The sequence below is a fragment of the Scatophagus argus genome, chromosome 12, assembly GCF_020382885.2.
Source record: "Scatophagus argus isolate fScaArg1 chromosome 12, fScaArg1.pri, whole genome shotgun sequence".
Taxonomy (NCBI): domain Eukaryota; kingdom Metazoa; phylum Chordata; class Actinopteri; family Scatophagidae; genus Scatophagus; species Scatophagus argus.
This window is the reverse complement of record NC_058504.1, coordinates 790,140-817,270: the sequence shown is the minus strand read 5'-3', so window position 1 is coordinate 817,270 and position 27,131 is coordinate 790,140. Positions and strand designations below refer to the sequence as shown.

General features: G+C 47.8%; 2 protein-coding genes across 7 annotated transcripts; one reads left to right on the top strand and one right to left on the bottom strand.

Annotated features, from left to right (window-relative positions):
* Positions 1-812: 812 nt before the first annotated feature.
* Positions 813-4,793, bottom strand: gm2a (GM2 ganglioside activator). Its single transcript, XM_046406845.1, has 4 exons — positions 4,559-4,793; positions 4,030-4,182; positions 3,757-3,939; positions 813-2,492 (listed from the first exon to the last, which is right to left on the bottom strand). Exons 1-4 carry the CDS (start codon positions 4,655-4,657, stop codon positions 2,337-2,339), a joined length of 591 nt encoding a protein of 196 aa, XP_046262801.1. The 5' UTR covers positions 4,658-4,793; the 3' UTR covers positions 813-2,336.
* A 1,145-nt stretch (positions 4,794-5,938) lies between these two features.
* On the top strand, positions 5,939-26,848 carry shtn3 (shootin 3). 6 transcript variants are annotated; one of them, XM_046406826.1, is made up of 17 exons: positions 5,939-6,182; positions 9,154-9,214; positions 17,418-17,512; positions 17,834-18,002; positions 18,147-18,244; positions 18,605-18,686; positions 18,865-18,959; positions 19,445-19,591; positions 19,743-19,896; positions 20,234-20,411; positions 20,860-20,930; positions 21,241-21,344; positions 21,795-21,809; positions 22,228-22,290; positions 22,587-22,713; positions 23,657-23,960; positions 24,057-26,848. In XM_046406826.1, the coding sequence occupies exons 1-17, from the start codon at positions 6,111-6,113 to the stop codon at positions 24,175-24,177; spliced, it is 1,956 nt and encodes a 651-aa protein (XP_046262782.1). In that variant the 5' UTR covers positions 5,939-6,110; the 3' UTR covers positions 24,178-26,848. The 6 variants fall into 6 exon arrangements, with proteins under 6 accessions (XP_046262782.1, XP_046262781.1, XP_046262784.1 ...); XM_046406825.1 differs by having other exon boundaries at positions 22,584-22,713; XM_046406831.1 differs by lacking the exon at positions 5,939-6,182 and adding an exon at positions 8,835-8,990 and having other exon boundaries at positions 22,584-22,713.
* Positions 26,849-27,131: the final 283 nt, after the last annotated feature.

Sequence of the window (27,131 nt, the reverse complement as noted above, 5' to 3'; positions counted from 1 at the left end):
TTCTTGGTTTTCTGCTCCAGTCCTGATGCTGTGAAGCCATCAGCGTTTCGGGTCTGACACGCGGGGGAGGGTAGGGGGCTCCTGATTGGACGCTGTGGTTTGTTCCTTCTCTGGAGGTTCGGTCTTTGATGGAACCACAAAAGAAGAACAGTTAATGAACACACACATGTGCCAGAGAACCCAAGTGAAACCACACAAGAACAGGCTTCCCTAAATCACATGAAAATGTCAGGCGCCACATGCCGCTTCTTCTTTGGTGGTTAGCGTCCACCTGTCCGGCTGCTTCACTTCCTGTACTGCGCTTGTTGTTAGTCCTCACTTTCCCCCTGTTCTCTGAGCAGCTTCCTGTTAACATTCACTGCTGCAGCTCTGAGTTCTGTCAGCCGAGGTTTTAGTTTAGTTTGTTGCAGAGGATATAATTTGATAAATTACACATTTTCCTGGATTTTGTGTACTTTAGATGCTTTTCATGCAGTAGCAGCAGTACTTCTAGAGGCAGCTGGTGTAGTGACTAGCAGTGTGTCATGTTTCAGTGTGAATGTATTCACAGGAAATGCTGCCACCTGCTGGTGAAAACTGCTGTTCTATACTAACTGCTGCAGGTAGTATTGCTCTTTAAACACAGAGCAGAGACTCTTTGGGCAGCGACGCTTCACTTCCTGCTCGTCTTTGAGGATCTGTGAACGTGTGACTGACCTGAGGCCAGCGGAGAGCGTTTCAGTGTGTAGGGAAGCTGAAGCTTTCCCGTCTGTTTGATGAGAATGAACCACTGGGATAAAACTCCAAACCAGGAAGAGTGTTCTCAGACAGAGTTGATGGGGTAAAGTTTATTAAAAACTGTACACTGTGTGGACGCTCATCCCATCAGCTGTCGTCGCCACAGGACAAAACAAGTCAACATTCAGGCAGATTAACATCAGAATCTCTGACTAATGACATCATACTTCACTGTCACCTGTTGACAAAGCATATCATCCCAAAGCTCAAATCAGGCACTCAGTGGAAATAAAGTCAAAATAACAAAAAGATCAAATCACATCACACACAAGAAAATCAATCCCAGCAAACTTCCCCATTTTAGAAACTTGAACAGTTTTTGAAGAAAAGAGCAGAAAGCACCTTTTAAAACAAACCTGCACAGATCGCCCAAAACACTCTTTGTAGCCCAGAAGGTAAGAAACACAGAAACAGTCGACCAACTCGAACTTCAGTCTCATCTGAGTCCAACAGGCTCCCGTACTTTGGGTTGATTGTCAGCTTCCTGCTTGTTCTTTCTGGACAGAAAGACGCTGCCAAATGAAAAGCTGTGGGTTCAGCACTTGGTCCTCTCTTCTCTAAACAGCTGCTTTAAACGGGAGTCCAGGTGAGACCCGACAGGTGAGACCCGACAGGTGACAGGAAAACAGAGTCTCAGCTTTCTGCCTGAGATGAGAAAAACCTTTCAAAGCCTTCAGCGTTTCTGTGTTCTTACATCAAAAGTTAATCATGTTTTCTCCCTGGAAAACAAAACGAAACGTGTGCCAAACTGCTGTAGCCTTCAAGCTCACGACATCCACCCACAGAGCTGAGGGCCGGCGGCGGGCCGGCGGCGGGCCGGCGACGTCACACTGCGTCGCCGTGGCTGCGGTTCACGGCTGCAGGCTTTGCGATGTCTGTTTTACTCCAAAATAACTTACAACATCAAAGCTACGGCAGCTCGACACTCTGGAAAAGTCATTTCATCTGGATTTTAAAGGAACAGTTCACCCAAAAATCAAAACAATCATGTGGATCCACTGATGAACTGATGAACGTAGCAACTACAGCGAACAGCCGAAGAGGTTTTAGCCAAATGCTGAATTTCTGTCATTGTTTGGGTGAAGTTGTTGGACGTTTACCTCGACTCCCTCTGGGCTTCAGCCTCTGGGAGGTTTGAGCACATTTTTCGCTAACATCCAAATCACGCCCACGTGAAACTCTAAAAGAGAAACATTTAAAATGCGTATAACCTGCAGGTAGAGAGATCGAGGGCCATGCAGGGAACTTTCAACCAAACATCTCGGCTTTTTCCTACTTTTTCCTGAGCAAACAAATCTTTTCATTTTCCAGGCAACTTGATTCAACTTTTGGAGAAGAGAATTAAACTAACGTGACATCGGTCAGGTTTCGGCTCTCTCTGTTTCGTGTTGGCTCACTGATGGGCTGCAGGACAGGAAGTGAGCAGAAAGACAGAGCGAACTGCTGGCTCAGATGGGATTTAAAGGAACATCAGTAAGCAAGTAAAACCACCAACCCAGTTTCATTTTAATGTGCGAGTAAACAAAAAGCTGGAACCCCCTGACGGTTTGTGGCGCCGTTCAGTCGGAGTGGAGGGACAGGGCGACTTTGAGGCAGCCCAGCTCTCGACCCTGCACGCCCAGGACGCCCTGCACGCGGTAATTCCCGTTGGTCAGCCAGGAGGGCAGGTCCATGTGGGGCAGGTAGAAGTCGGACTGCGGCAGAGAGTACGAGCCCTGAGGAGACACAGGGGGACGTGTCAGAGACCAGAGGCATGATGGGAACTCTGCACAACGAGCACATGAAGCACAGCGTCTGATGACGTACGATTTAAACTGTAAAGGGGGATTCCAACACTTTAACACATGAGGATTCGGTCAGCGTTCAGTCTAGGTGATGAGGTCACAGTGATGTCATCAGAATTAACTCAAAACGGCTTTCTTTTTAAATTTTAATTTGGAGATCCATGTCACACCTGGATCCAGACAGAACCTGACTGTGCTGGACTTACAGTCCTTTCATCCTGTCCATTTCAAGTCAAAGTCAAAGTCAAAGTGTACTTTATTGTCAAAAATCTGTGTAACAGGGGTTAGCACAGAAAATTGAAATTTCGTTTGACCAGTCTCCAATGTGCAGTTAAAAACTAAACATGTAGGTAAGACAGTGACAATAATTACACACACACACACACCCATACACATACACCCAAACAAACACACACAGTGTGCAGTAAAAAGACAACATACTGATACAAACATGTACAATAAATACACACACACACACACACACACACACACACACACACACACACACACACAGTCACAGCAGCAGAAGTACAGTCAGTGGACATACAGGTATGTGCAGTAGTGTAGATGCAGTATGTAAGGTGCAGAGAGTAAAGTGTGAGTGACATGTGTTCGTCAGTGTGTTGATGAGTCTGATGGCTTGTGGAGAGAAGCTGTTTCTCAGTCTGCTTGTCCCTGATGGTAGTAGGGAGAACAGTTTCATTTGGGGAAACTTTAGAGAGAGGAACTACATTTCAGTTTCCTTCCTGTTGACACATTTGTTCAGTGACACTCTGTATTTTTGTGGAACTGGTTCTCACACTCCTGATCAGCTGGAACCAGTTCTTCTAGAGTCCACACTAATGAAATACTGAGTCAGGGTGTCTCGACTGCTTCTTATCTTTTAGTCCTTCTCTTAACACAAGCGTAACAAACAGCCGCAGTAACTCTTCAAATGTTTGCTGATATTGTTGAAAGAAGCACAAGTACTCTAACCGAGCTAACCGAGCTAAGCTAACGTCACAGCTCGACAGAGGACGACAGTCCGTCCATAAACTGCTCACCACGGGTGGATTACCTGGAGCGTTTTGGGGTGAACAGTCCCTTTAATACTGACCTTTCCCCTGAACTGGTTGTCAGATTCCTACAGACGACACAGCCTTAGACAGATCCACAAAACAGACAGACAGGCAGACAGACAGACAGACTGACTCACAGCCTTGAAGGGGCAGCGGCAGGGCAGTCCGTAGGTGTGCAGCGGTTCTGGACAGTCCTGACCCGGAGGGATCAGCTGGTTCAGGATATCACAGGCGTCTGCGTAGTGACAACTGCCCAGCTCTTCCAAACAGGGCACCTTCACCCAGAAACCCGCCACCTCCTTCTCCAGGGTCACGTTCAGCTGAGGAGGAGGGAAAGACGAGCGTGAGCGACTTGTGGACGCTTTGTCTTCCTGCAGTCAGGCAGACTCGGTGTGCGTTACGTTACTCACAGAGAGGGGGGCGCTCAGCTCCACAGACGTGGACCCAGAGGCCGACGCCCTCAGGTCTCCGGGGATGGTGATCGGGTCTGGAGACAGAGTCAGAGTCTTGAGCACAGCTGGAGCATCTGGCTGCCCACAGTTCTGCCAGTCGAAGCCCAGAATCTGCCCACACACACACACACACACACACACAGATCATATTGTGTGTGTCCAAGCTTTCAGCTCGTTTCCTCATCAGTGTGTCCAGAGCTGCTGTGGTCTCGCAGACAGACTGGAGTCGATCTGCTGGGGTTTCAGTGTTTATACGTACTCTAGTGTCTGCAAAGAACTTTGTGAACTTAAAATTCGGAGTATTTGTTATGTTTGCTGGTTTGCACAAACAACAATCCAAAGATATTCAGCTTGCAGTGAAACAAACAACCAAACAATTCAGGGACACAAACACACACAAGCCCGCGGCCCGACCCCCTGTGGTCCACCCACAGGCCCCTTCGGGGGGGTTGATAACCTGCTAGCAGACCCCGGCCTGCGGACTCACCTGCGTCCTGCTGACTGTCCTCGCGGTGGCGGAGCTACAGTCCACCTGAGCAAAAGCCGCCAGGCTCACGGCTGCCGCCACGACGAGCAGCTTGTCCATCGTGTTGTCTCTCAGCGCACAGGGGACCGCAAACCGGGGGACAAACGGTCCGCTGAGCAGGAACTGTCTGCGCTGCTGGACTCACTTCCGTGTGTACCTCCGCCAAGACCCAGTTTTGTCACGTGCCCGCCGAGTCACGTGACCCGCGGCTGTTTCTGTCACGTGTTCTTCAGTACAGCGCTGACTGGAACATTTCACTTCCTCTGTTTAGTATTTCGTTCATCAGTGTTATTATTGTTAAAGTGTGTAGATCTTTTCCTCTTCCTGTCTTCCATTGCCCTTCTTTGTCCCCCGTTGTCCTGCCGTATCTGACCTGAGATCAGCTGACAGACTGGTGGAGCTGCAGCTCGTTTCGACTGCAGCTGATGAGTCTTTTCATTCTGATTCATTATTTTCTCCACGAATCCACTGATTGTTTGGTTTGTCAAACTTGATGAGATTAAAATAAACAAGTAAAGTATCTCAAAGGCGTGGAGGACTCTCATATGATATTCATATGATACCGTGGCAAAGGTAAAAAGGTGATTGTTATTCTCAACTCTCTTTTTAATTTTTCTCATCTGGAGCACTCTTTAAAGGTTTGATTAATGCCCTGAAAAATTAACGTTTTATTAGGTCTACCTTTTTATTATTGTTATTATTATAAAAGTAGCCACAAGATGCTGAAATGGGTGAGGATGACTTGTTGTTGCACACCAGCGCCTCTAGATGTCGCTGTCTCCTCCTCCGCTCGCTGTTCTGTGTCCACAGAGCTCAGTGTCAAAGGCTGACCTTTGCAGCTGATCTGAGGTCTGCATGTGGATCCTTCGCGTTGGGGGTTAAACAGGCGAGACGTGATGACTTGATGTCAAGCTGGCCGTTTGCTGCTGTTATGAGACACACACACACACACACACACACACACACAGTGTGTGCATGCAAACAAACGAAAGGCCCGTCCGGAAATTCACTTGTGACAACGCTGGTCTCGCAGCTGAATGGACCTCAGCATATCTGACTCTCCCAGCAGCACGTGAACGCAACCCTCTGCCCTGATGGGGCCTTAAAGTGACTGCGGTGGGCTCACACCGACATTAGCTGAAGACTCGATCTTTATGAAACATTTTTCTCGCATCATGTCGCTGTGCACAAAAGGTTCAGCCCTGCCGCGCATGCAGCAGTGAGGCAGGAGGAAGAGGAAGAAGAGGCGGGAGGAGGGGGTTCAGGCCAGCCAGATGATGCTGTCAGTGAAAGGAGGAGGAGGAGGAGGAGGAGGAGGATCCTGTGCGCCGGCATCAGCAGCAGCAGCAGCAGCAGCGCACTGAGCTCCTCTCCATGCAGTGCGTTTGAAAGAAGAGAAATAATAGTGGGCTCAGATCCAGACGGATCCATGTGCTGCTAGAACACACCTCAGTTTGTTTAACTGCTCAGGAAAACACCGAGGTCGGAGTCATTCATCACTCTTTTCCTGGAAATGCTTCCCTGCTCTTCATCCGCGCAGATGGAGGGATGCGAGGAGGAGCGGGACGCGCACATGCAAACTGAGGTAAAGCGACAAAAACCAGACAGCAGCTCAAATGTTCGCTTCGGGTCTCGTTTATTCTGCGTGTAAACCGCTCCAAACGGGTCCTAAAAGACGCGGCTCAGATGGGACAATACGCCGACCGGCTCCTCCTGGAGGTTATTGTAGGCTTGGAGAGCCGGACCCCTCCCTAAATCTGTCGCCATTCAGCCAGGGAGATGAAAAGGTGCTGTGAGCTGATGCTGCTGCTAGATTTTGAAGGCTTCGTGGGGCATTTTCGTGATCTCCAAATGGATCCGTGTCTTTCACAGCGAGCCGTGCTTGTTAAGAGGTTTATGTGTGAATTCCGTCCTCTCTCAGACACAGAAATCCTGGCTTCAGGTCTGAGCTGATATTTAGCTCCGACATGAGTCCGTTTCAGTACAGTTTCTATTCAAACCAAAACCTTCCTCGGCTTCCTTGTGATCTGCTCGAAACATCCCAGCATAAGGAGTGAATTTAATGAGAATTCAGCCCTCAACTCCTTCTGCTAATGATGCTGGCTTTAATACCTGTTAATTTAAACCCTGTATTGTTGGTGACTGCCTGGCTCCGCCCTTTGACCTTTAAAGAGGGAGTGGAACCCGCAACCCTGCCTTGTTCTGGTTCACAGTCGGTGTGAGTGCTTTGGTCCAGAGCTTCTGAGGTTCAGGGAAGAAGTGGAGCCCCTGCTTCCACTCATCAAGTCACTGGCATCATAATGACACACTGAAGTCTTTATTCTGCTCACATTCAGCAGCCACAAGGCTTTGCAGGCTCCTCTGTGCCTACAGCTGAGCTTGTGAGACTTTGTTCAGTGCCACAGTCACCTGTTCAGGTGATGGCACACCTGAGCCTGGACAAGGATGCTGTGCACCCTAAACCCTGCCACGATGGACGCCTGCCAAATCTGCATAATCAGAAAGTAGGTGATCCGACCTCTTGGAAGTGTTAGTCAGTTCTTCTTCTAATGAAGCTAACATAAAACCTTTAGCACGGTTAGCACAGCTAGCTTAGCTTTATTAGCTGATTATTGCTGACCTACAGACCGAGAGTCAAAGTGCTCATCATTTTAACGGGTGAAGGCAGAGTTGGTGTCTCAGTGCGTTTCCATGAAAACCTGGAGGAAAATGAGTTCCTGCCGACTACACCCGGTCAGAGTGTGCGGTGGATCTTCTTCCTTCTGGGTGAAGGTTTATGGTGGCATTAAGTGCGGCCGTGCGTGGCCGTCCTCACCGAGCGGCACAGGAAACCGAACGCTCAGTCTGGCAGGGGCTTCCTGTCCGCCGGTGATGCCGCCGCCCTCGCTGTGCTCCTCAGGGGAATCGGAGCTGACGGTGTGTGAGACTGCAGGTGGAGCTGGGAGAAAGTGGGCCAAGTGCTTCCTGTGGCTGCAGGAGACAGAGGGGGGAGAGAGGGGGAGAGAGGGGGAGGCTGAACGTCCTCTCTGCCCTTCTTATCTGTGAATCTCTGCTCAGGTTTGTCGGAGCTTCGCCTGTTAAGATCTACATCACAGGTCTGGTTAACATTTAACAGAACCGATTTCTTCTGGTTTTCGGGAAGGGTATCACAGGATGCAGCCCAGATGCAGAATTCTGCTGGATCAGATAAACCAGTCGCACCTGGCAGTAACATGTGGGCTGCATCCCGACACACACAACATGAAAGGGTTAACAGCAAAGTGGAAAAAACACGTTTTAATTCCAGGTGAAAACACACGGAGCGATGACGGATCAGACCAGGTGGGCCATGTGACCAAAGCTAGAGGTGCTTTCGGGTGCTTCGTGTAAACTCATAAAGTCAAATGTTTGCCTGTCACCTGGAAGTCGCCCTTTACGATGGCGCGTTGATGAGATCAGGTTAAAACATTCTCTGAGAGGAACCCAGTGGGACGCCTCCGTTCTCTTCTGTTACGTCTGCTCCTCAGGAGGTCACTGAGTGCTTTACGAGTTCCCGTTGCCGTTTTAAACGAAGCGTGCGCAGACCACAGCGGCACCGCAGACCGACTCGGCCAGAAGGGCAACCAAAAATGAGAAGAGGCAGCATGTTCGCTTCTGATCAGTAATGACATGACGTCATTCCACCGTTAGCCTGAGATTAGACTGGAGAGGAAGCACAAATCTCACTGGATTGAAATCATTCTCATTTGCTGTTATTCTGAGATTAGCAGGAAGCGCTACAGACTATTAGCTTATTGACTGTATGTGCTAAGCTGTCTGTGAACTCTACAGCAGCCCCACTCTCTTACACTGTTGGTGGCTTCAGACGACGGAAGTTTGATCCGTGACTGGAGGTCGTCTTCCTACACCGAGGACGGTCTCGAGCTGTGGCTGAGCTGTAAACAACATGCTGGACGTTGGGTCTTTTTGTTTGGGAACGTTACTTCCTGTGCTTAGTATTTACGTCCAATGTTGACTGTTTTTCCATGAGAGAATCAGATACTTTCTTACTCTAAAGGGTTTGACTCTGAGTTACGTAAGACAAAGTAAAGTTCAGCTTTTTAGCTGATGAGGTTGTGATTTGGGTGTGTTTGTTTGACTCTCCATAGTTTGATGCACTTTGCGTCCTTTCCACCCAGGAGTCAGAGGAAAACCAGCGCTTTGTTCTTCAACGTTCGCAACACTTTTGCTCTCGTTGACCCCAGAAACGTCCGCAGCCGCTGCTGTCGTCCCTCCAACACCCAAACCAGGCTTGTCCGCAGCTGCTCATCCTGAATGGAGCGCACCAAGCGATCTCCCATCAGGTCTGGTGGATGTAGTCAGCGGGAGCAGAGAGAGTCGCTCTGTTATTGGAAGGCAGAGTTTATAACTTGAGGTGATAAAGCGTGAGGCGGTGAAGCACTAATGTTGGAAGTGCTCATTTATGAGCACAAACTGTCCCAAGCTGTGTGGACGCACAGTGTGTGACTGTACTCTGCTGCTATCACTGACCCGTATACTCAGCGTACAGGATCTGACCCTGCTGTCTGTTCCCGCAGTGCAACAGACTGACGGAGGAGCGAGACGAGGCCGAGAGACAACTCAAACACATCAAGAGAGGTGAGTCCAGCCGACACGACGAGCGGCGCTTCAGCTCACACAGACGCACAAGCGATTCCAGATGAATCACTCAGCAAACCTCCAACCCTTTAAACAAATAATGATGTTTTAAAGTGTGGTGTCTTTATGTTGCACACTGTCATCAGTAAATCAAAACGCAGACATTTAAGCCACAGTGCTGGTGCAGCTCTGGAGATTAGAACTGCAACCATTAGTCAATTGATCAATCAGAAGGAAATGAAAAGTCTTTGGGCTTTTGGACTGTTGGTTGGGCAAAAGAAGCAACACGAGGACATCACTTTGGACTATGATGAGCAACATTTTTTAGACTAACTGAGTTATCAATTAATTGTGAAAGTAATCAGCAGATTAATCAGTAATTGAAACGATGGTTAGTTTCCGCCCTCATAGAAAAACAGACATTCAGGTTCCCCAGAGGATAAACGCTCATGTGGGTTCTCTGCACGCTACATGCTGGCCTGTTTGTCCCCCTCATTCTGATCTACGATAGCTTTGGTTGTCCTCTGACTTTCCATCAGGTAGAATTTTTCATTCGTAAGATACTTTGGTTTCTGCCAGTCAGTGAGCGTTTCTCTCAGTCTCAGCCGGACTTTGTGTTAGCATGCTAATAGTAAACATTACCATGCTAACTTTCTAAAGACTTTCTTAGACTATAACTAAACTCAGGTCAAGAATGTAAACATAAAACCTGTGTCACAGCATGCTAACTCTGTGAGCTGTGAGCATGTTAGCATTTAGTTCAAATCAGCTTCCTGATAAATGCTAATCAGGGTCCTCATCCCTGTTCATAAAGCCTGCGGTTTGAGCACATCGGATGGTCATGAGCTCAACATAAAACAACATGTGCACACTGGCCAGCGCTGTAGTGAGCTGGAATTACCCGTTTAGATCCCCGTCAGCAGGCTCAGTCTGTCCAATCAACATCATCGTCATCATCCCGCCCACTACCAGACAGGTGACACCTCCCCCTCCCCCTTCACACCTTTCCACCTCACCTCTGTCGGCGTGACATCACCGACACCTTGTCCTCTCGATGGATGTGTTTGAAACAGGAGGGGAGGGTGTCCCTGTTTCCGTGACAACTGTCAGGTTATTTAGCCAGCAGTGGGAGAGCTTTTGTGTTTTTTGAGAGTTCAACCTCTGACTGTACCGAGTGAGGAGCCAAACTTCATCCTCCTGCTTCTGTCATGACTATTCAGAGAGGTAAGAGAGAGCACAGCTTTTACCAGCAGTCATCACACATCAGAATGTGTGTCGTCAGTACACACTCTCATGTCTATGTCTATGTCTTCCTGTTTTACTGTGATAAAAATGTGTTTGCTGGAGTAATTTGTGAGCGAGTGTTAAAAACATGCACGTGCACAAATCTTCTCTCCTGAATGACGCCAAGCAAATCGCAGGTTTGATGTTCTTATGGCCACTTTGTAGAAGATAATGAGGTTTTTCTAATTAGACGGAAGAGGTCAGTGACCAGTTCAGCCACCTGTCTGTTGAACAGGTAACAGGAGAAGTCGTCAGTGCCCACCTGGACCTCATCTCAGGGTTGTATTTCAGTCTTTCCTGAGCTCTTCCTTCACACAGGATGCTGATTAAACGTAGAAGGCCGAGGACTTTCAGCCTTCTTCTGGGTGTAAAACGTTCTGTAAACGTTCTGAAACAGTCAGTAACCTTCACCAGGGAAAACAGTCGAGTCAAGTCAAGTCAAGTCAGCTTTATTTGTACAGAACCAACATTTTCATTCAAGCTTCACACTGTTTTAATGAAAAGAGTCTGACATCAGACCAGCTGATGATGTTTCTGCTGATTGTGTTGCTAACCAGCATCGACCATATTTTTTAGCCCACCCATTTTATTTGTGCATTTTTAGCTTGGGCTGCAGTTAAGGATTGTTTTCATTATCGGGTAATCTGACCGTTCATTTCTAGTCTAAGCATTTATTCCATGTAAAATTGTGAAAAATTCTCATCACAGTTTCTCCAGAACCATAAGTGACATCTTCACCTTCTTCAGTCCAGATCCCAACGACTCTTCATTTACTGCAAATGTTTGAAATGTTTTTCGTGAAAAATGACTGAAACCATTAATCAATTTATCACAATAGTTGACAACTAATTTTCTTTCGACTGAATAATCAACAGGTTGAAGCTCTGTGTTTAGCCATGCTGGCACCATGACTCTAAAGATGACCACGTCAGTCGGTCAGCCAGTCCAGAGGATGCACTGTGACTTGGGCGAAGTCCTGGCTCTCCAGCTCTGCCATGAAACTGAGTTCTGCACATCCCCCTCAGGATGAACATTAATCACTTTTATTCCCTAAAACGCTAACATGACAGATATGGCAGACGTGTTTAGCATAAACGTGTTCGCGCTGTTTCACAAGCTGCAGTGATGGACAAGCGGATTTCAGGTGATTTTGTTAGATAAACAGAAACAGGGGACGAGTTAGTTGGACTTTAGTTGGAATCAAACCCAGAAATTGTTGTCACGGACACATCATTTGTTGTCTGCAACAGCAAAACTGGACTCAAAATCTTCAGAGTCAGCAGTTCAGCGCCACTCCTCCTTTTCACTGGGGGTCCGTCACACATTGAGTCTTTCCTTCATTCACTCGTTTATTCATTCAGTGCTTCTCCCCAGAGAAGACAGCAGTCTCTCCTGTCATGTTATTCCCATGAATTATTGAAACCTCCTGCCATGAATTATTCAACAGCAGAAACTGGGAGAAGGACGAGTGTGTGGGAGGGACTTCCTCTCCTGCCTGACTCGTTAGCTGCTGCGGCGCTTCTGAAAGCCTTTCTACCTGCTACTCCAAATTTTGATGAATTCAATGAGGGAGAGTTTGCTCGTCGGCAGGCCTGATTGAGCGAGTCGAGCACAGATTAACTGATCATAAAAGAGCGAAAACATGACTCACTGTTGGACAACACGCTCGCCGCTCACTGCTCACGATCCCACCGCATTTAATGCATCTGAGTTGCCAAAGGAACTCTCAGCCAACACTCAGCGGTTGGACCCGACTGACACCTTGACAAATATTGAAATGATTTCTATTTGGGTCAGACATTCGTGGTCCTCAGAGGATGAACCCCTGATGCCTGATGATCACTGTGTGCCATTTCCTGCCTGCCCCACGGCTGCTTGTGCGTCCAGTGAGGACTAGAGGGAAATGGTGGCATATTTGATGCATTAGTTGCCCGACAGCTGGAAAAACCCCCACTGCATGAACATTCGGCTCCTGACTGATCGATTCCTCGGAGACATGAAGCTCTTTTTGATGGGACACTTCATGATGGAGTTTGAAGACTGAACATGGTGAGACACCTTGGCAGTGTACAGCACATGGAAACACCAGTGTCTGTCGTTTTGGTGTTGAACAACCTCAGTGTAGTGATGACGTTTTGACTCGACGGTGTAGGAGAGGCCCAGTGAAGTGTCCCGCTAACCCACAGCTAGCTCGTCCCAATGCGATGTTGCTATGCTATGACAAACTAAAATACCTGCTGTGGTAAAGCTCAGTACTGCTGAGCTTCCCAGCATCGAAGTGCATCTGTGCTCACGTCTCAGCCGCATCGACTTCCTCCTCTTCACTGAAGTGCTTGACGTGTAAGAATGTGACTGCAGTTGCCACTTTTAGTTGAAACTCCGATCACTGAACAACATGAAATCGCAGCAGCAGCAGCAGCAGCAGCAAGTCGAGGCGTCCATGAGGAGAGAATAAAGTTTAAATATAGACATAAATCCTGGAGCGACAGGAGCTGATGCACATCTTTTCTCATCCTGGGATGAAAGAGTCTGTCAGAAGCTGTCTTTGCTTTTAGCAGTGATGATTTCTGGGAGAAACTTAAGGATTGCTGCTCGCTCTTTGTAGCTCCTGAAACCTTCCTCTTTCCACAGCTGTGGCTGCGTGATCCCGAGCCGTTCAGCTGGCAGGAAGCGGGCGGAGCTCAAGTCTCATAGTCACTAATTTATGCTTTGTATGAAGCAGAGCAGCTGAAGGAGCCGAGCGTCAGACGTGCCTGACAGGATGGCATTTTAGAAGCAGCCGAAGTCTCTGAGATCTTTTAGATCAGATGCAGAGAGAGAAAAGAGTGAGGATGATTTACAGTCATCGTGATAAGGAAAAGATCTTTTAGGAAAGTTTAGGTGATGAAAAGAAACCTTCTCAGGGAGATTCATGAACATATTTTTCCTCAGAAGCAAAGGAGGAGGCCTTAAACTGCTCCTCCTTTACAGACCTGATGGCCTGCAGGGCTGTTAGCTTAAGCAGCCTGGTTATTCAGTCCACTGCACTAAAAGCATTCAAGTTCTTTAGGAAATAACGAGATGCTGCGAGCAGATGAGCAGCCTGCAGACGCCGACATGTGGGTGACAGGATCAGGAGGCCGTGGCTCCTATTGTGAAGTTTTTTTACATTGTCTTTTGTTTTGGATCGTGTTGCTGTATGTGCGTCTCATCGTCCCTGCAAGTGTGCGTAAAGCCATGCTGAAAAGTCAGCTGAAAGCTCTTCTGGGGCACAGAAATGGTTTTGGGCTCTTTTGAAAGGCTTTTCCTCGGCACTCAGAATTATTTGAAGTGAACTGAGTTAAGTTTGATCACAGAGAAGCAGAAGGTTTTTATTCTCTGTTTTATTCCTCCTACAGTGATTTTTTGTAAGACTAAATCCAGAAAAAAGGCCATTTTGTGCTCATAAAGTACGTCTGCTTAAAAGCAACAGAAACGTAAACACATTTTGGTGCTTTATTCTCTTCTGTGCGCTGACTTTGTGCATAGAAAATCACAGAAAAAATGCAACAAGCAACAAACAGAAAACTGTGTGTACCTGCACTGCATTTGATCTTTTGTTGATTTTGTTTGTTGTTGTTGTTTGTCCATTTTGGTCGTACAAAATGAGTCATCAGCCGACTCGGTGGCAGGGAACTGAATGTTGTTTGTATCATCTAAACTTCAGTGACAAAGAAATGAAGGACCTTCGCTCGGTGTGCGTGGGCGCGAGCAGATAACGACTGAATCGGTTCCTCTTGGTTTTGACAGCGTTACATCATAATAAAGCTGGACTGGGCCTTCTGTTTGTCCATCAGAGCCCCTCGAATGCAAACAGAACCATGTTTACTGTGAGCCTCTGAAGGAGAAGCTTAAGAGCAGCAGGATTAGTTTGCCTGTTGTTCTCAGCTCAGTGTCAGCTTAAACACTTAAACACTGCTGACATTAATACCGTCATTCTCTTTGGTCTAAATCCCTTTTAGGAAGGAAACTGGCTTTTCCAAACACTGCATCCCTGAATCACCAGATATCCTCATCTGTCACATGAACCGGTGAAGGGGCCCCATTTGGCCCCTGTTGGGACTGCAGAGGCTCCTGTGTGTGGTTGAGTGTTAAGTCCCTGCCCAGCTCTTTCACTGCTGAGACGCTCTGTGGTGGGATTTCAATGTTACTCATGCATGAATGTGCTTACCGTTGGCTAATCCTCCAGATCATCTGTTACTAACACACACGTCGCTGAGGAGGCTTTCCCGGCTTCAGCTCGGGTGGAAACAAAAGCAGAAGTGGGTTCACTGCAGCTTTTACGGGCACATCATTTCTCTCGTGAAGCCCTGAACTCTGAGGAGTTTCTGACCCAGAACAGTTCCTGACAGGAGACAGAGCGCCGCAGGACAGGAGCAGACCGGACTGTCAGTCAGAGGCTTTCAGCTCTCACTTCCTGCTCCAGGCAGAATTCATCCTCTGCACAGGCAGCATGTGGCACCACAGAACATTAACCAGAATCACAAAATACGCAGTTCCCGGATGGGAGTATTTACTGGTTTGCTGGTCTTAAACTGAATATCTGCTGGATTTGAATTGTCCTTCATACAAAACAGCTGTTCATGTTCACGTTTGCCAGTTCAGTTTCTTGGCTCTTTGCTCTGCCCAAACAGCCGACAGTCAGAACAACGAGAGTTCTGTAAGTTCACTTATGAAAGTCTGTGCTGCTTTTCGGTTCAACACTTAACAAACTGGTGTTGTTGGCAGCAATTCAGAAGCCTGGGATGAAGGTGATTAGCTAATGAGTTTGTTAGAAAGTTCATTTCTCTACTTCTGTGACGTATCAAACATATTAACGTCAAAACTACAGCAAGACACCTTCTGATCACAAAGCCCGGCCAGTCGATCAGTGGTCACAGTGCACATGCATCAGTTTCAGGTCATTTTAAAGTGTGTTACACACTGAATGTGAGAATAAAGAATCTGCTTGTGTTTGTTATTGTCCTGCTGACGGACAGAAATGTGGCAACATGAAGAAAACAACCTGACTTCTCATATCATTAGCTAACAGACGTTTCTTCATTGTTCCCCCGCGATGGCACCAGATGCTGGTTTCTCTAGAGAGTAACAGCAGGACTATAAATAGCAGAGTGTGACCTGCGTCTGCATGGCGTCTGCATGGCGTCTGACCCACAGAGCTGCGGTGCAGCCGAGCGGAGGACCGTGTGCCTGAAGCGACTGAGTGCTGCCTCTGAGAGGGAATCACACCAGCCAATCCAGCAGCATTAAACATTGAATGAGGGATTAAAAATAGATCCAGAAGCCCTCGCTGTCCTCCTCTGTCGTATCATCCTCATTTTCCTCAGACCAGGAGCCTCCCTGGCACTGAGCCCACACATAAATACCACCAGGGTTCAAAAGTCACTGGGTTAAATGTCTCATGCTTTTCCAGTAAATCCGTCCTCTTGTTCTGTGTCCACAGACTGAGACATTTCAGTTGGCTGAGTCACCCTGCCTCTTTGAAATGGTAGATAAAATGATTCGGGGTAATTACTGTGCAGTTGATCAACCCTCACAGTGCGCTGCTATAAGCATGCATCTACTCATGGTCAGGAGGCAGGAAGCCAGAATGACCACCTCGCAGCTGTGTGCCTCCACGCACCAGAGACGTTTCCCTCCATGTCTGTCCAGACTCGTGTCATATTTGTAGTGACTGTCACAGAGCTTCATCACATGGTGCAACGACGATCACCCAGAGATCAGTATCATCCAAACCAACGAACTGCGCTGGACTAAAAAGCTTCAGATATGGATGTTGCTACAAAGAAGCCACAGATTGTAAAATGAGGATCCTTCACTCACATGTTCAAGCCCGCGACAGAACTATTTTCTTTCTTTCCACAGAAGAAAATATGCATCTACTCAACAGTGAGAGGTTAGCTAACTAAGCTAGCTAACGTTAGAGCTCAGCTCAGGAGGACGGCATTCATGTTTGCGTCCCCTCCTGTCACAAGCATGAGCCTCTGGTCCATGAGTCAATGCACGTTTACCTCTGCGTAGTGATACAGACAGGAAATAGTCCCAACATGAAAGTGCTCACAGCAAGCTCTGTGGATTATCAGGCGTAACTGGGCCATGATTTCTGGAAAGAGACACTGCTGCTGAGTTTATGAGTTTATTTGTCCCTTTAAGTGCAGTACTTGTTAGTAGTATTTATTGTACTTGAACCATGTACAGAAAGCAGCAGAAAGTTACTGATGAAAATCTCTTTGCTCGATAGCCAAATCACCTGGCTGACTGTCGAGCAGTGTGTGAGCAGGGGGGAGCGTGTTAATGGATCAGTGTTAGCCATTGAGACTGTGATGGTGTTGTTGGACAGTCCAGCCTCGGCAGCCTGAAGAAGTCCCACTCTGACCCTGCAGCCAACCTGGACCCAGATGCACAGAGAACCATGACAAAACCAGATCTGTGGTGTCATATTGTCTCTGTACTGAAACACTGTTTGAAGCACTTCTGAGTTTTTGCTTCATTTGAATTCTCAGTGAAACCTCCTACAAAATGTAGGAGAAGGTGAAAGACTGAGATGAAAGTGGGACAGGAACGGAGAGAGATGAGGGGAGGCGACTTCCTCACGTCGAGTTTCTGGGTCACTTTAAAATAACTGAGGCCCATCTGAGCTGCACTGACAGGCTGGACAGCTACGAGCATCTGACCACCGCAGGCTCACTTTGTTTCAGTGTTTGTGGGGGCTTCACATTCAAACTCACTGATTTTAGTCTTGACAAACCAGCACAAAGGACAGAAGGTTTTCTCCAAACCCAACTGAGCTGCCTTTAAAGTAGCTTAAAGGCTGCAGGTGCTTCTGCTTGGTGAATGCCTCTGATTTACTGTGTTACTCACTGTGTGTGTGTGTGTGTGTGTGTGTGTGTCCTCCTCTCAGTGTCTCAGATGGTGATTGAGGAGGTGAGCGTCTTGCAGACTCAGCTGGAGATCGAGAAGTCATGCCGGGAGAATGCAGAGGCCCTGGCCACAAAGGTCTCACACACACACACACACACTTGGTTAATCAATACTATAAGATTAGCATTATCAGGGTCCAGCTGGCCTTAGCAGGAGCACAGAGTGAAGAGCTGAGTCAGGATGAGTCTGCACAGAAACAATTTGACTCCATTATTTCTGTCTCTTGCTGCCTCCACAGCAAAACCGTGAGCTTATGTTAACATTTAATAAAGGTTGTTAAAATACATAACACACATATTTGTAACTACATGAAATGTATGAAAATTTGATCTTTTGTGATGGTGTTTCTGTGAGGAGGACAGTATTTTGATCAGTCTTGACCTCGTTGACCTCCAGCTGAGCTGCGAGAACAGGAAGCTGAAGTACCTGAGCCTGTCGTCTCGACCCTGTTTGGACGAGCTGCTTCCCAGCATCTCGGACTGCATCGCCCTGGAGGCGGACTCGGACGCAGAGCCGGCGGATGGCAGCCCCGACACCTTCACGCAGTACCAGCAGCAGGTTAAAGGTACAGTCCGTCACTGTGTCGGGACCTTCATGCACCCCACAGCATGAACGCGATCTGTTTATGTCACTTGTTTTCTGCGTGCTGATGTTTTATCAGTCGGTATTTCAGAAATAAACGTGTATTACGATATCTGTGTTTGGTCAGAGCTGAGGGAGACAGTAAACAGCTTGTTGGAGGAGAAGAAGAATTTCCTCTGTCAGATTCACGAGCAGCAGAGGCGGATAGATGAGCTGACTTCACAGGTGAGGACACGTCACACGACACAAAGCTTCCTGTCAGAAAATGTCAGCCAGTGATCGACTTCACTCAACTACGTTTACTCAACTACTTCAGTACAAATTGGATGTGTTCTCATTTTATGCAACTGTTTGCAATAAACTCAAGGATGGAGTGTTCCTTTGTGTGTTGAGAAAATTCCTTCAGCTGAATTAGCTTGTCAAAAGCCTCCGGGATGAGCTGAAAAAAGGCTGTTTGTGTGAGCTCAGGAACCGGTTTGGAGGTCCTGGTTCTCCCAGGACAGCTGGGCTCCAAACACACGATGGTCTGACAGAATTTAATGCGCTGCTGGAGATGAGACCCTCCTTTCCTTTCACTATTCACAGGCAGAGAAAGATCAGGTCGAGATGAAGGAGCTTCGTGAAACTGTTCAGCAGCAAAACAAAACCATCAAGAGGTTCAACAGAGGTGAGACCCAACGCTCAGAAACCCTTTGAGGACCCGAACTGGCAAACATTTGCTCTGAAACATCCAGCCTTTGAATCTGTCACGTTAAAGTCGGTGTTAACGTGCTGAGAACGCTGAGATGACCCGATGCTTTGTTCCCTTCGTTCAGCCTGATGCACTCTGTCTCATGTCTCCTTAGTGTCTATGATGGCAGCTCAGGAGTACGAAGGGATGAAGGAGCAGCTGGACTTGGAGCAGAGCCTGAGAGTTAAAGCTGAGACGTATGCACACGAGGTGAAGAACCAATCAGAGAAACACACTGCTGTCGTAGTGGAAATGAGCCACAGTAACAACCGGCACAGAAGGCACAAATGTGCTTGCATTAGTTTGAGAAGGAAACAAGTTTTGCCTGAGAGTGCGATTACTGCATTTTGCCACTAGGGGGCACTCATGAATATGTCCAGTATTCAGTCTCCTTTTAGCTCTGGTTTGGTCTCCTCCCCCTCCTGTGAAACAAGTGAGAAAATGTAGTTAGTTGTACAGAAGTGACCCAGTCTGGACACTTAGCTCATTAGCTGCAGCGCTAAACTCTGACCTGCACTGCTGTGTTGGTGATTGATGTGTGTGTTGATAACCCGACTAATGAAATGTCCTGAATCTGGTGACTACTGACCTGAAAAGTGAAGAGCCTGTAGGATTAAAACAGACTGCGAGTGATGGACAAACTGGGATGGTGTGTTGGGAGTAAAACCTCCTTGGCTTTGGCCTCCCTCCTGCAGATGCTGGTGAAGCAGAAGGAGGCCAACAGGCAGAGTATGCTGCTGCTGCAGAGTGCTGAGCCCAGCGTTCAGCTCCTCAAAGCTCTGGAGGACGTCGCCGCCATCACCAAAACCCTGGAGGAGGAGCGTCTGCAGCATCAGCAGAAGGTAAAACGTGTGCCTGAATGTGATGTTCACCCTGGCGGAGCTGACAGCAGTTTGACTGACAGAAAGCTCAAGTCAGCTAGAGGCTTTGATGCTTTTTGTGCTGTCAGCCATCATCCCTGATAATCCTGTGTGTGTGTGTGTGTGTGTGCAGGTGGAGAGTCTGGAGGCCCAGCTGGAGCAGAGCTGTGTGAAGAAGCAGCTGGAGGCTCTGCAGAGGCAGCTGGAGCTGCTGGAGGTGGAGAAGAGGGAGGTGGATGCACGACTGGAGGAGGCAGAGAAGAAGAACGAAGAGCTGGAGAAGAGGGGTGGGTGGAGGCACACACACACACACACACACACACACAGTGGAGACAGCAGGTGGAGTGAAGGGGGTCCTCAGGTGGGTGTCGATGCAGATTATATCGAGTTAGCAGTGTACCCAGTGTAGCAACGGAAAATACTTGTTTCTGATTGGCCGCCTAACAAACACACTTGAACTCCTAATGTAAACAGTGTCTGCGGTTCAGTCAGACCCACAGAGTCCTCACTCTGGGGGGATTTCCTGCACCAGAGTGCCTGCAGAAAACAAAGCAGTCACAGTAGTACTGCAGTAGCAGTATTATGTTGGCAGTATTTCCACTGTTTTTTTTTCTCTCTCCGCAGTTCACGAGCTCCAGGTGGAGACCCAGAATAAGATCGCCATGACAACAAGCACAGGACCCCCTCCCCCCGAACCTGGGGTTGCGCCTCCTCCCGCCCCTCCCCCACAGCCGCCTCCACCTCCTCCTCCTCCCCCTCCACCCCCTCCTCCACCTCCCCCCTCGAGATGCAACCCCCTCAGGTGAGGAGTCACCCTGCAGGCTGTCCTGCCTCAGTCACAACTCGATATAAACCGATCAGTCAGTCGGCCTCTGGAGGCAGAACAAAAAGACCAAACATGGATTTAGGGTTAAGTAATCCTGTGTTTACTATCCAGTGCACCACATTTCATGTGAGTGTGTGTGTGATCTGCACTCCACAGTGTGTGTTACCCTCTGATTACAATCAGTTCAGTGCTGCACAAGCTTGTAAAAGCCGCCGAGTGTTTGTTACTGCGACTTAAACGAGTAAACCTTCGAGTTGGTTCAGGCACAGGTGACAAACTGGACAAAGTCGAACACTGAAAAATACTGAAAAACCTAATAATGATTCACTCCCGTCCTGTCTCAGGCCGATCAGTTGATCGGCGCCTGATTGATCGCAGTACTTCAGCAGAATGTTGTCTCAGTTGTTGTCTCTATGTCTCTCAGCTCTCTCATAGCCATCATGAGGAAGTCTTCAAAGGGCTGTAAGGCCTCTGTGAAGGTGGAGCAGCCGCCAGGTGAGTCTCACTGCACCTTTTGACGTTTCCTCTGATAAAAGTCGGCTCATTCATTCCTGCCACTGGTTTCATCTCTTCACGTGTGAGAAACATGGATAAAATCATTTTGTATGACTCGTGGTTTATATTGTCATGTTGGGAAATTAAATGTATTAAGATATCCAGAATTTCATGAATCGACGACCTGAAAGGGCAGGAGTCTGGAGGCAGGAAACGTCCTGCTCTCTGATTCTGACTGCAAACAGCAGCACAATCCTCTCTGTGCGATGTACGTGTGACGCCGTGTACCGACCCGTCTGTCTCTCTGCAGCTGCTGAGGGCGTGGACGACGTCAAAGTGAAGGCGGTGAATGAGATGATGGAAAGGATCAAACACGGCGTCGTCCTGCGGCCTGTCAAGAGTCAGGAGAGCAAGGTGAGGACGGGACGGCAGGCGGACGGCCCTCAAACTGTTTTCAGGTGTTTTAAATATTCAGGTGTTTAGTGTGGAAAAACTCGATTGGAAAAAAGAATCCAAAAGTCACAGACAGACAGGATTCATCTGCAGTAAGGACAGACAGGAGATCCATTCGAGGCAAATGCACCTCGAACTGAGATGATGTTTGTCTGATGTCTGCGTCACCAGAGAGCAGCGAGCGATAAAATGACAAAAAACGCAAAGACGCGTTGACTCGTGAATCAGTGAAAACACACAGTCAGGTGGATGCCCACTAAGCCTTTAAAATGAGTGGCCCCCCCCTCCTTAATTTTGACCCTGCATCCATCAGTAGTCGGGGAGGTGAAAGGTGGCTGCAGAGGTGCTGAAATGTTCACTTGACTTGCTGTCTTCTCTCTCCTCTCCATGCTGCTCCTCTGTGCTGCCCAGAGAGCAGCAGTCAGAGTGAGTATCCTGATGTTTGCATCGATCCTGGGCTGTCACACACACACACACACACACACACACACACACACACACACACACACTGCAGACCCTACAGAGTTAATCAGCTAAACACGCGCCTCTTTAACGCTAACTGGGGGGCCATCAGTCCCAGTGTTGCAGAGGAAAGTGAGTCAGAAACTCTGACTGTGATGTTGTAATCAAAGATGCAAAGAAATTTCTAGCTGGCAGATGAATAAAAAAAGATGAAAACCTTTCTGAAGTGCAGCCTTCGTGTGTGTCCAAATTTCAGATTTCATTCTTTGATTTGAGCGTCGGGATTTCTGGAAAAATCTCCCTGCTGCTGCCCTGGAACTGATGTTTTTGTGCCACACTCGAACTGCTCGAACATTTGATTTGATTTGCGTTGTTTCCACAGCCGCCTCCGATCTGCGAGGAGAAGCAGCAGGAGAGCGCCATGGAGGAACTGAAAGGCATCCTGGTAAAAAGCGCTTTTTATCTTTGACTTTGTTTCATGGTGTGCTTACTGACAATGCTCTCTCATCGTTGACAAACTTTACATGGTTTGAAATCCTCAAGATCCACAGGATAATGTAGGATGAGCTACAGGGCCGCTAGCTCCATGGCTAACTGAGCTAACGGAGCTAACGGAGCTAATGGTAGCTGTAGCTACAGCCAGAGATAACCACAGCAGACACAACAGTGCACAGCTTTGAATGCTGGTCCTGTTTTACAGTAATGAAGTCCCTGCAGTGACGATGTTTTTGCCTCCAGGAGACGGTGAAGCGGAGCCCCAGCCGAGGGTCTCAGGAGTCGGGGCCGTCGCCACCTGGGAAGAAGGACAGCGAGCTGGAGGTCATCCTGAGACGCAGACGCAACAAGGCGGGAGAAGCTGGCTCCGGAGGTAAGCGCACCTGAGGTCCTGCTCTGTCTTAATGCAGAGAATAACACAAAAGATTTATTTGTTTCACATTGGTACCCTGTTATATTAAAAGATGATTATCAACGATGTAGCCATAGTCAGTCTTACATTAGTTCAAAGTGGAGCTTGTTTTATCTGCTTCATGTGCTGCTTCGTAGAAATTTTATCATGATAAATCATATTTCATAAACTGCGAAGAAGCTGCAACTGAAATAAATACAACTTAGTAACAAGTGCAGCATTTGCCTCTGACGTGTGGTGCAGTCGTTTAAAACACCCCCAAACAAAACACTGTGCTCCAGCACTGCTCAGGTGTGCGTTGAGGAGTGAATTTCCCTCCAGGTGACCTGACACAACAAACCAGCCTCACACATCACAAAGAGCTTTACTTTGGCACTGATGAAGCTGAACCTGATCCTCTTCCTTCGTCGGTCCACGGTCAGAACGTGTGCTGTTAGCACTGCACAGGCCACAGCAGTTAGTGCTGAGTCTGCATGTGTCCAGAGGGGGGCGCTCTGCACCACAGAGTGAACACCACACTTAACAATGAGGTCAGATTACTGCTGACATGGATTCAACTGCTTTTCCATCATTGATTGACCTCATCTGGTGGGATGAATAACAACTGCTCGATGTGAAATCTGTTTAGGTTCAGTACACGACCCAGAAAATCCTTCTTTTCCTTTCAAACTGAGATCCATCAAGCTGACACTCTGAGGAAAAGCACATTTGGTTGTTTCTGTGACTGCAGCCCCAACAATAAACTTGGACTTGGAGGGGGGCTCTGTTTCCTCTTCAAATAAACTTAATAGATATTTTGAATGCAGGACTTTTACTTGGTATTTTCTTACTTCATCTGTCAAGAATCAACTGGCCAACCGACAGCAGTTAAACAAAATGTTTTCTTCTTCTTTTTCCTCTCCAGATGAGCGGGAGGGCCAGATGAGCCACGTCTCCTCCTCAGACAGCCTGAACGGGAGGAGAACCAGCAGCGACTCGGGCAAGGATCCAGAGGGGCCGGGGGTGCTGAGCGTCCCCTCCGACTCGCCAGGTCCCAGGGTTAGCCCAGAGAGGCGGGGGTCGGGACCAGGACCCGTCGTTGCCCGGAGGAAGAGCTCCGACACGGGCAGAGAGCCCAGAGCGGGCTCCTGGCTGGAGAGGAGGTCCTGCAGCTCTCTGTCGGAGAAAGACCCGGCAGAGTCTCCGGTCAGCAACGGCTGCATCGACAGGTGGAGCTTCGCGTTCAGATCAGTAGGGTTTTCATACGCAATGTTTGATTTCTCCACGATGTGAACTCTGACCTTTGCCGCCTCTCTGCTCCACAGTGTGGGGGAGGACGAGGACTGCGTCCAGTCAAACGGGGTCGAACGCGCCGAATCCGGTGAGGACGCACACGCCGCCGCCTGCGCAGGCCCGGTCAACGGCAGCACCGACGCTGAGTGCTAGGATGGACTCTGAGGATCCCGGGCTTGTTTCTGTAACCTGATCCATGCTGTTATTGGCTGATGGGAACGTGATGTCACTGGTTGTCACGCTCTCATCAGAAGGGTTAGGGTGCGATTACACTTTAGCATTTAGTTACCAGGAACAGAACCACGACTGAAAGGTTGACTTTTCAGATTCACACTAATCAATTAAAAAGGGGAGGCCTGCAGACACAAGTCACGTGACTCACATGGAGCCAATTTATCGAAAGTTTCCGTCTAAGCATTTTTACTTTGATGGTAAAAATTACTTTCTCTGGACCAGATACTCATTTCAGCAGACTACTTGTGGTTACGGTGGTCACTTTTTCATATCTTTTATTCAGTCTGAACTGGTGACACTCACACATAAACTATTTAAGGTCCAATTCTACTGAATTTTGCGGTTAACATGCGGTGCTTCATCAGAGCGTCGCACTTCACAAGGGACAAAGATGGGGGTGTCCACCCAGTCGTCACATTCCCCCCACTGCAGTCACGTGACCTGGGAGCCAGTGCTGATCGTAAACTTTCACACTGAAGTTAGTGGTGTTTTGGCCAGTGTGAAAGTCATATAATCAGTCCAGAGTTCGGCCGATAAACAGTTGAGAACACGCTTGGTGTGAACGCACCCTAACCTGTCGTTGTAGAAAGCTCACTTCTCCAACAAACTGTATCTGTCGCTCATGAGTGCTTAGAAATATTCAGACTATTTTTCTTGCCAATCCAGTTCAGTTCATGGAGTTCATCGATTTGCTGGTAAAATTAATGAGGGGGCAAAACAAATGAGTGGCTCCCTTTCCCTCATTTGACTCCAGTATTCACACGACTGCAAACGTTTTCCTTCGTGTCGCAGAGCAGCTGATTCGCTGATTCACATCGTTCACTGACGGCAGGTCCTTTTAAAACCCTCATTAATCAGTCACATGAGCAGACGGCCACAGTGCGGTCAGCGTGGGGCTTTCTACAGACCGAAGCATCTATCAGTGTGCTGTACGCCAACAGACCTGCGGATCCCGGAGGACGCCCTGACCGAACTGTACGGGGGAAGCTGCACTTTTCTGCACAGAACCTCAGTTTTTATTTTCAAACGCTTCATCTTGTACGATGACTGCAGAGCTTTAGGTTGATGTTTCTCTCTACTCGATGGACAAAAGCTCCGTTCAGATTCCAGTTTCTTCAGCTTCTCCCCAGCCTCCCTCCTCTTCACTGTGAGCTGTGGTGCAGGGTGCACACTTGATTTATGCAGAACCGTAAATTGTTCTTAGCTTCATCAGTGGCCATGCTGAAACACATCGTGGCCATCACTCCCCTCAGGCCTCACCGCCAGCCGGACGAGAACGCGCTGCAGATTGCTTTGTCAGTCATTGGTACATCGATAAGACGTCCCAGCCCTAACTGTGATTATTATTTGAATGACTGACAAAGCAATGCATCACATGTTCCACTGCAGCCGCTGATGAAGACTAAGAGGCGTGGCTGAGAGCTCCAGAGGCTCGTGCACCGCTGACTGGAGGATCAGGTGTTCTCAGTATGTCATTCATGGACTTTCTCTGCTGAGTCTTCCTCAGTGAAAACAGCCAGGAACCTTTTTTTTAACAACCAGGGTGAAGCGCTGAACGTGGACAAGCTCTTTGCTTCCACTTCTGCTGCTGTGAGCTTTTCAGCGTGTCGACTATCAGTGTGTCGTAAGGCTTGTGAGGGTTCGAGGTGGACGTCCGGCAAACGTGGAACAGAAACGTGACCAATATTTCAGGTTTTAAGGGGAACACAAGAAGTTTCTCCTCCAGCGGCAAAGACAGTAGCACACTTCCAACTAAATCACATCTAGCAGAAATGTTCTCAGGGTCCAGTGGGACAAGATTTCACAGAAGCCACTTAGCAGGTGTTGACAGCAGGAGAAACAAACTGAAAGCCTTTAAAAACAAAGAAAGTTGTGGTTAAAAAAGCAAAGAGAACAGCTTTGGAGGAATGAGTGGACTTTCTACCTCTCCACACACACCTGCCTCCAAACCTCCTGAATTACATTTTGTGGTGTGAGAGCTAACAAGATGCTGTCGAGATAAGATGTCTTCCACACGCCTTCCTCCACTGAACCAGTCCACAGTCCCGTACGCACAGACTCTGAGACGCCCTCATTGTTTCTGTACTCGGTCAACACACCCTCCATCACATTTCACCAGCACCCCTTGACTTGTTTTGTAGGGCCTACTGTCTATATATAGCTTTCCTGACACGTGATGCAACATTAAGAATAAACCTGAAGAGTATGCAATTCCATAAGCCACATGTGTGTGATGCTTTGCCACCTTCATTCCTTCTTTAAACACAGAATCACATTTAAAGATGCATTTTCTTCTGTTCGTTAGGTGTGTTTTATTCTAACTCAAAAGGCGTTAATGAACTGTTAGCTGCACATGAAACAAATTGTTAGAGCCGTTAAGCTGCCACAGGCCTGATGATTTTGCATGAGGAGGCCTTGCACAGGACCTCAGGTGCCTGCACACTTTTCAACCGAGTGGCTGCTTAACGAGGAGTTTGGCTGACTATAGATATTGTGTGTGTTTGGGATATAAATGGAGTGTTCAAACGTTTTTTAAAACATGAATTTTCATCTTAGCATCACTTGAAATAAATTTCAGTTTAAATTTCAACTCGTGTTTGTCTTTATTCAAAGATCAGTTGTGTATAAAATACCATCATGACACAGGATAAAACATAAACGTATTTTCATATGATGGATCATATTCTTTGTTTTTAGGAAAATTTGAAAGTTGCCTCACTAGTTAACAAACAAATGTAATCCAGTTTTTAAAAAAGTGTAATATTTCCCCCTGAAGCAGCAGCAGTCTACAGTGCACTCTTAGGAATAAATAATAATAAAAATTAATATTATTATTTATTTTATTAATAAGAATAAATTATTAAAGAACTAAG

Coding starts and splice junctions, on each gene's coding strand:
- gm2a (XM_046406845.1), bottom strand. CDS start 4,657: ATGGACAAGCTGCTCGTCGTGGCGGCAGCCGTGAGCCTGGCGGCTTTT. Junction 4,183..4,558: donor GGACAGTCAGCAGGACGCAG/GTGAGTCCGCAG, acceptor GTGTGTGGGCAG/ATTCTGGGCTTCGACTGGCA. Junction 3,940..4,029: donor AGCTGAGCGCCCCCCTCTCT/GTGAGTAACGTA, acceptor CCTCCTCCTCAG/CTGAACGTGACCCTGGAGAA.
- shtn3 (XM_046406825.1), top strand. CDS start 6,111: ATGCTTCCCTGCTCTTCATCCGCGCAGATGGAGGGATGCGAGGAGGAG. Junction 17,513..17,833: donor CAGAGGCCCTGGCCACAAAG/GTCTCACACACA, acceptor GTTGACCTCCAG/CTGAGCTGCGAGAACAGGAA. Junction 18,687..18,864: donor CATCAAGAGGTTCAACAGAG/GTGAGACCCAAC, acceptor ATGTCTCCTTAG/TGTCTATGATGGCAGCTCAG.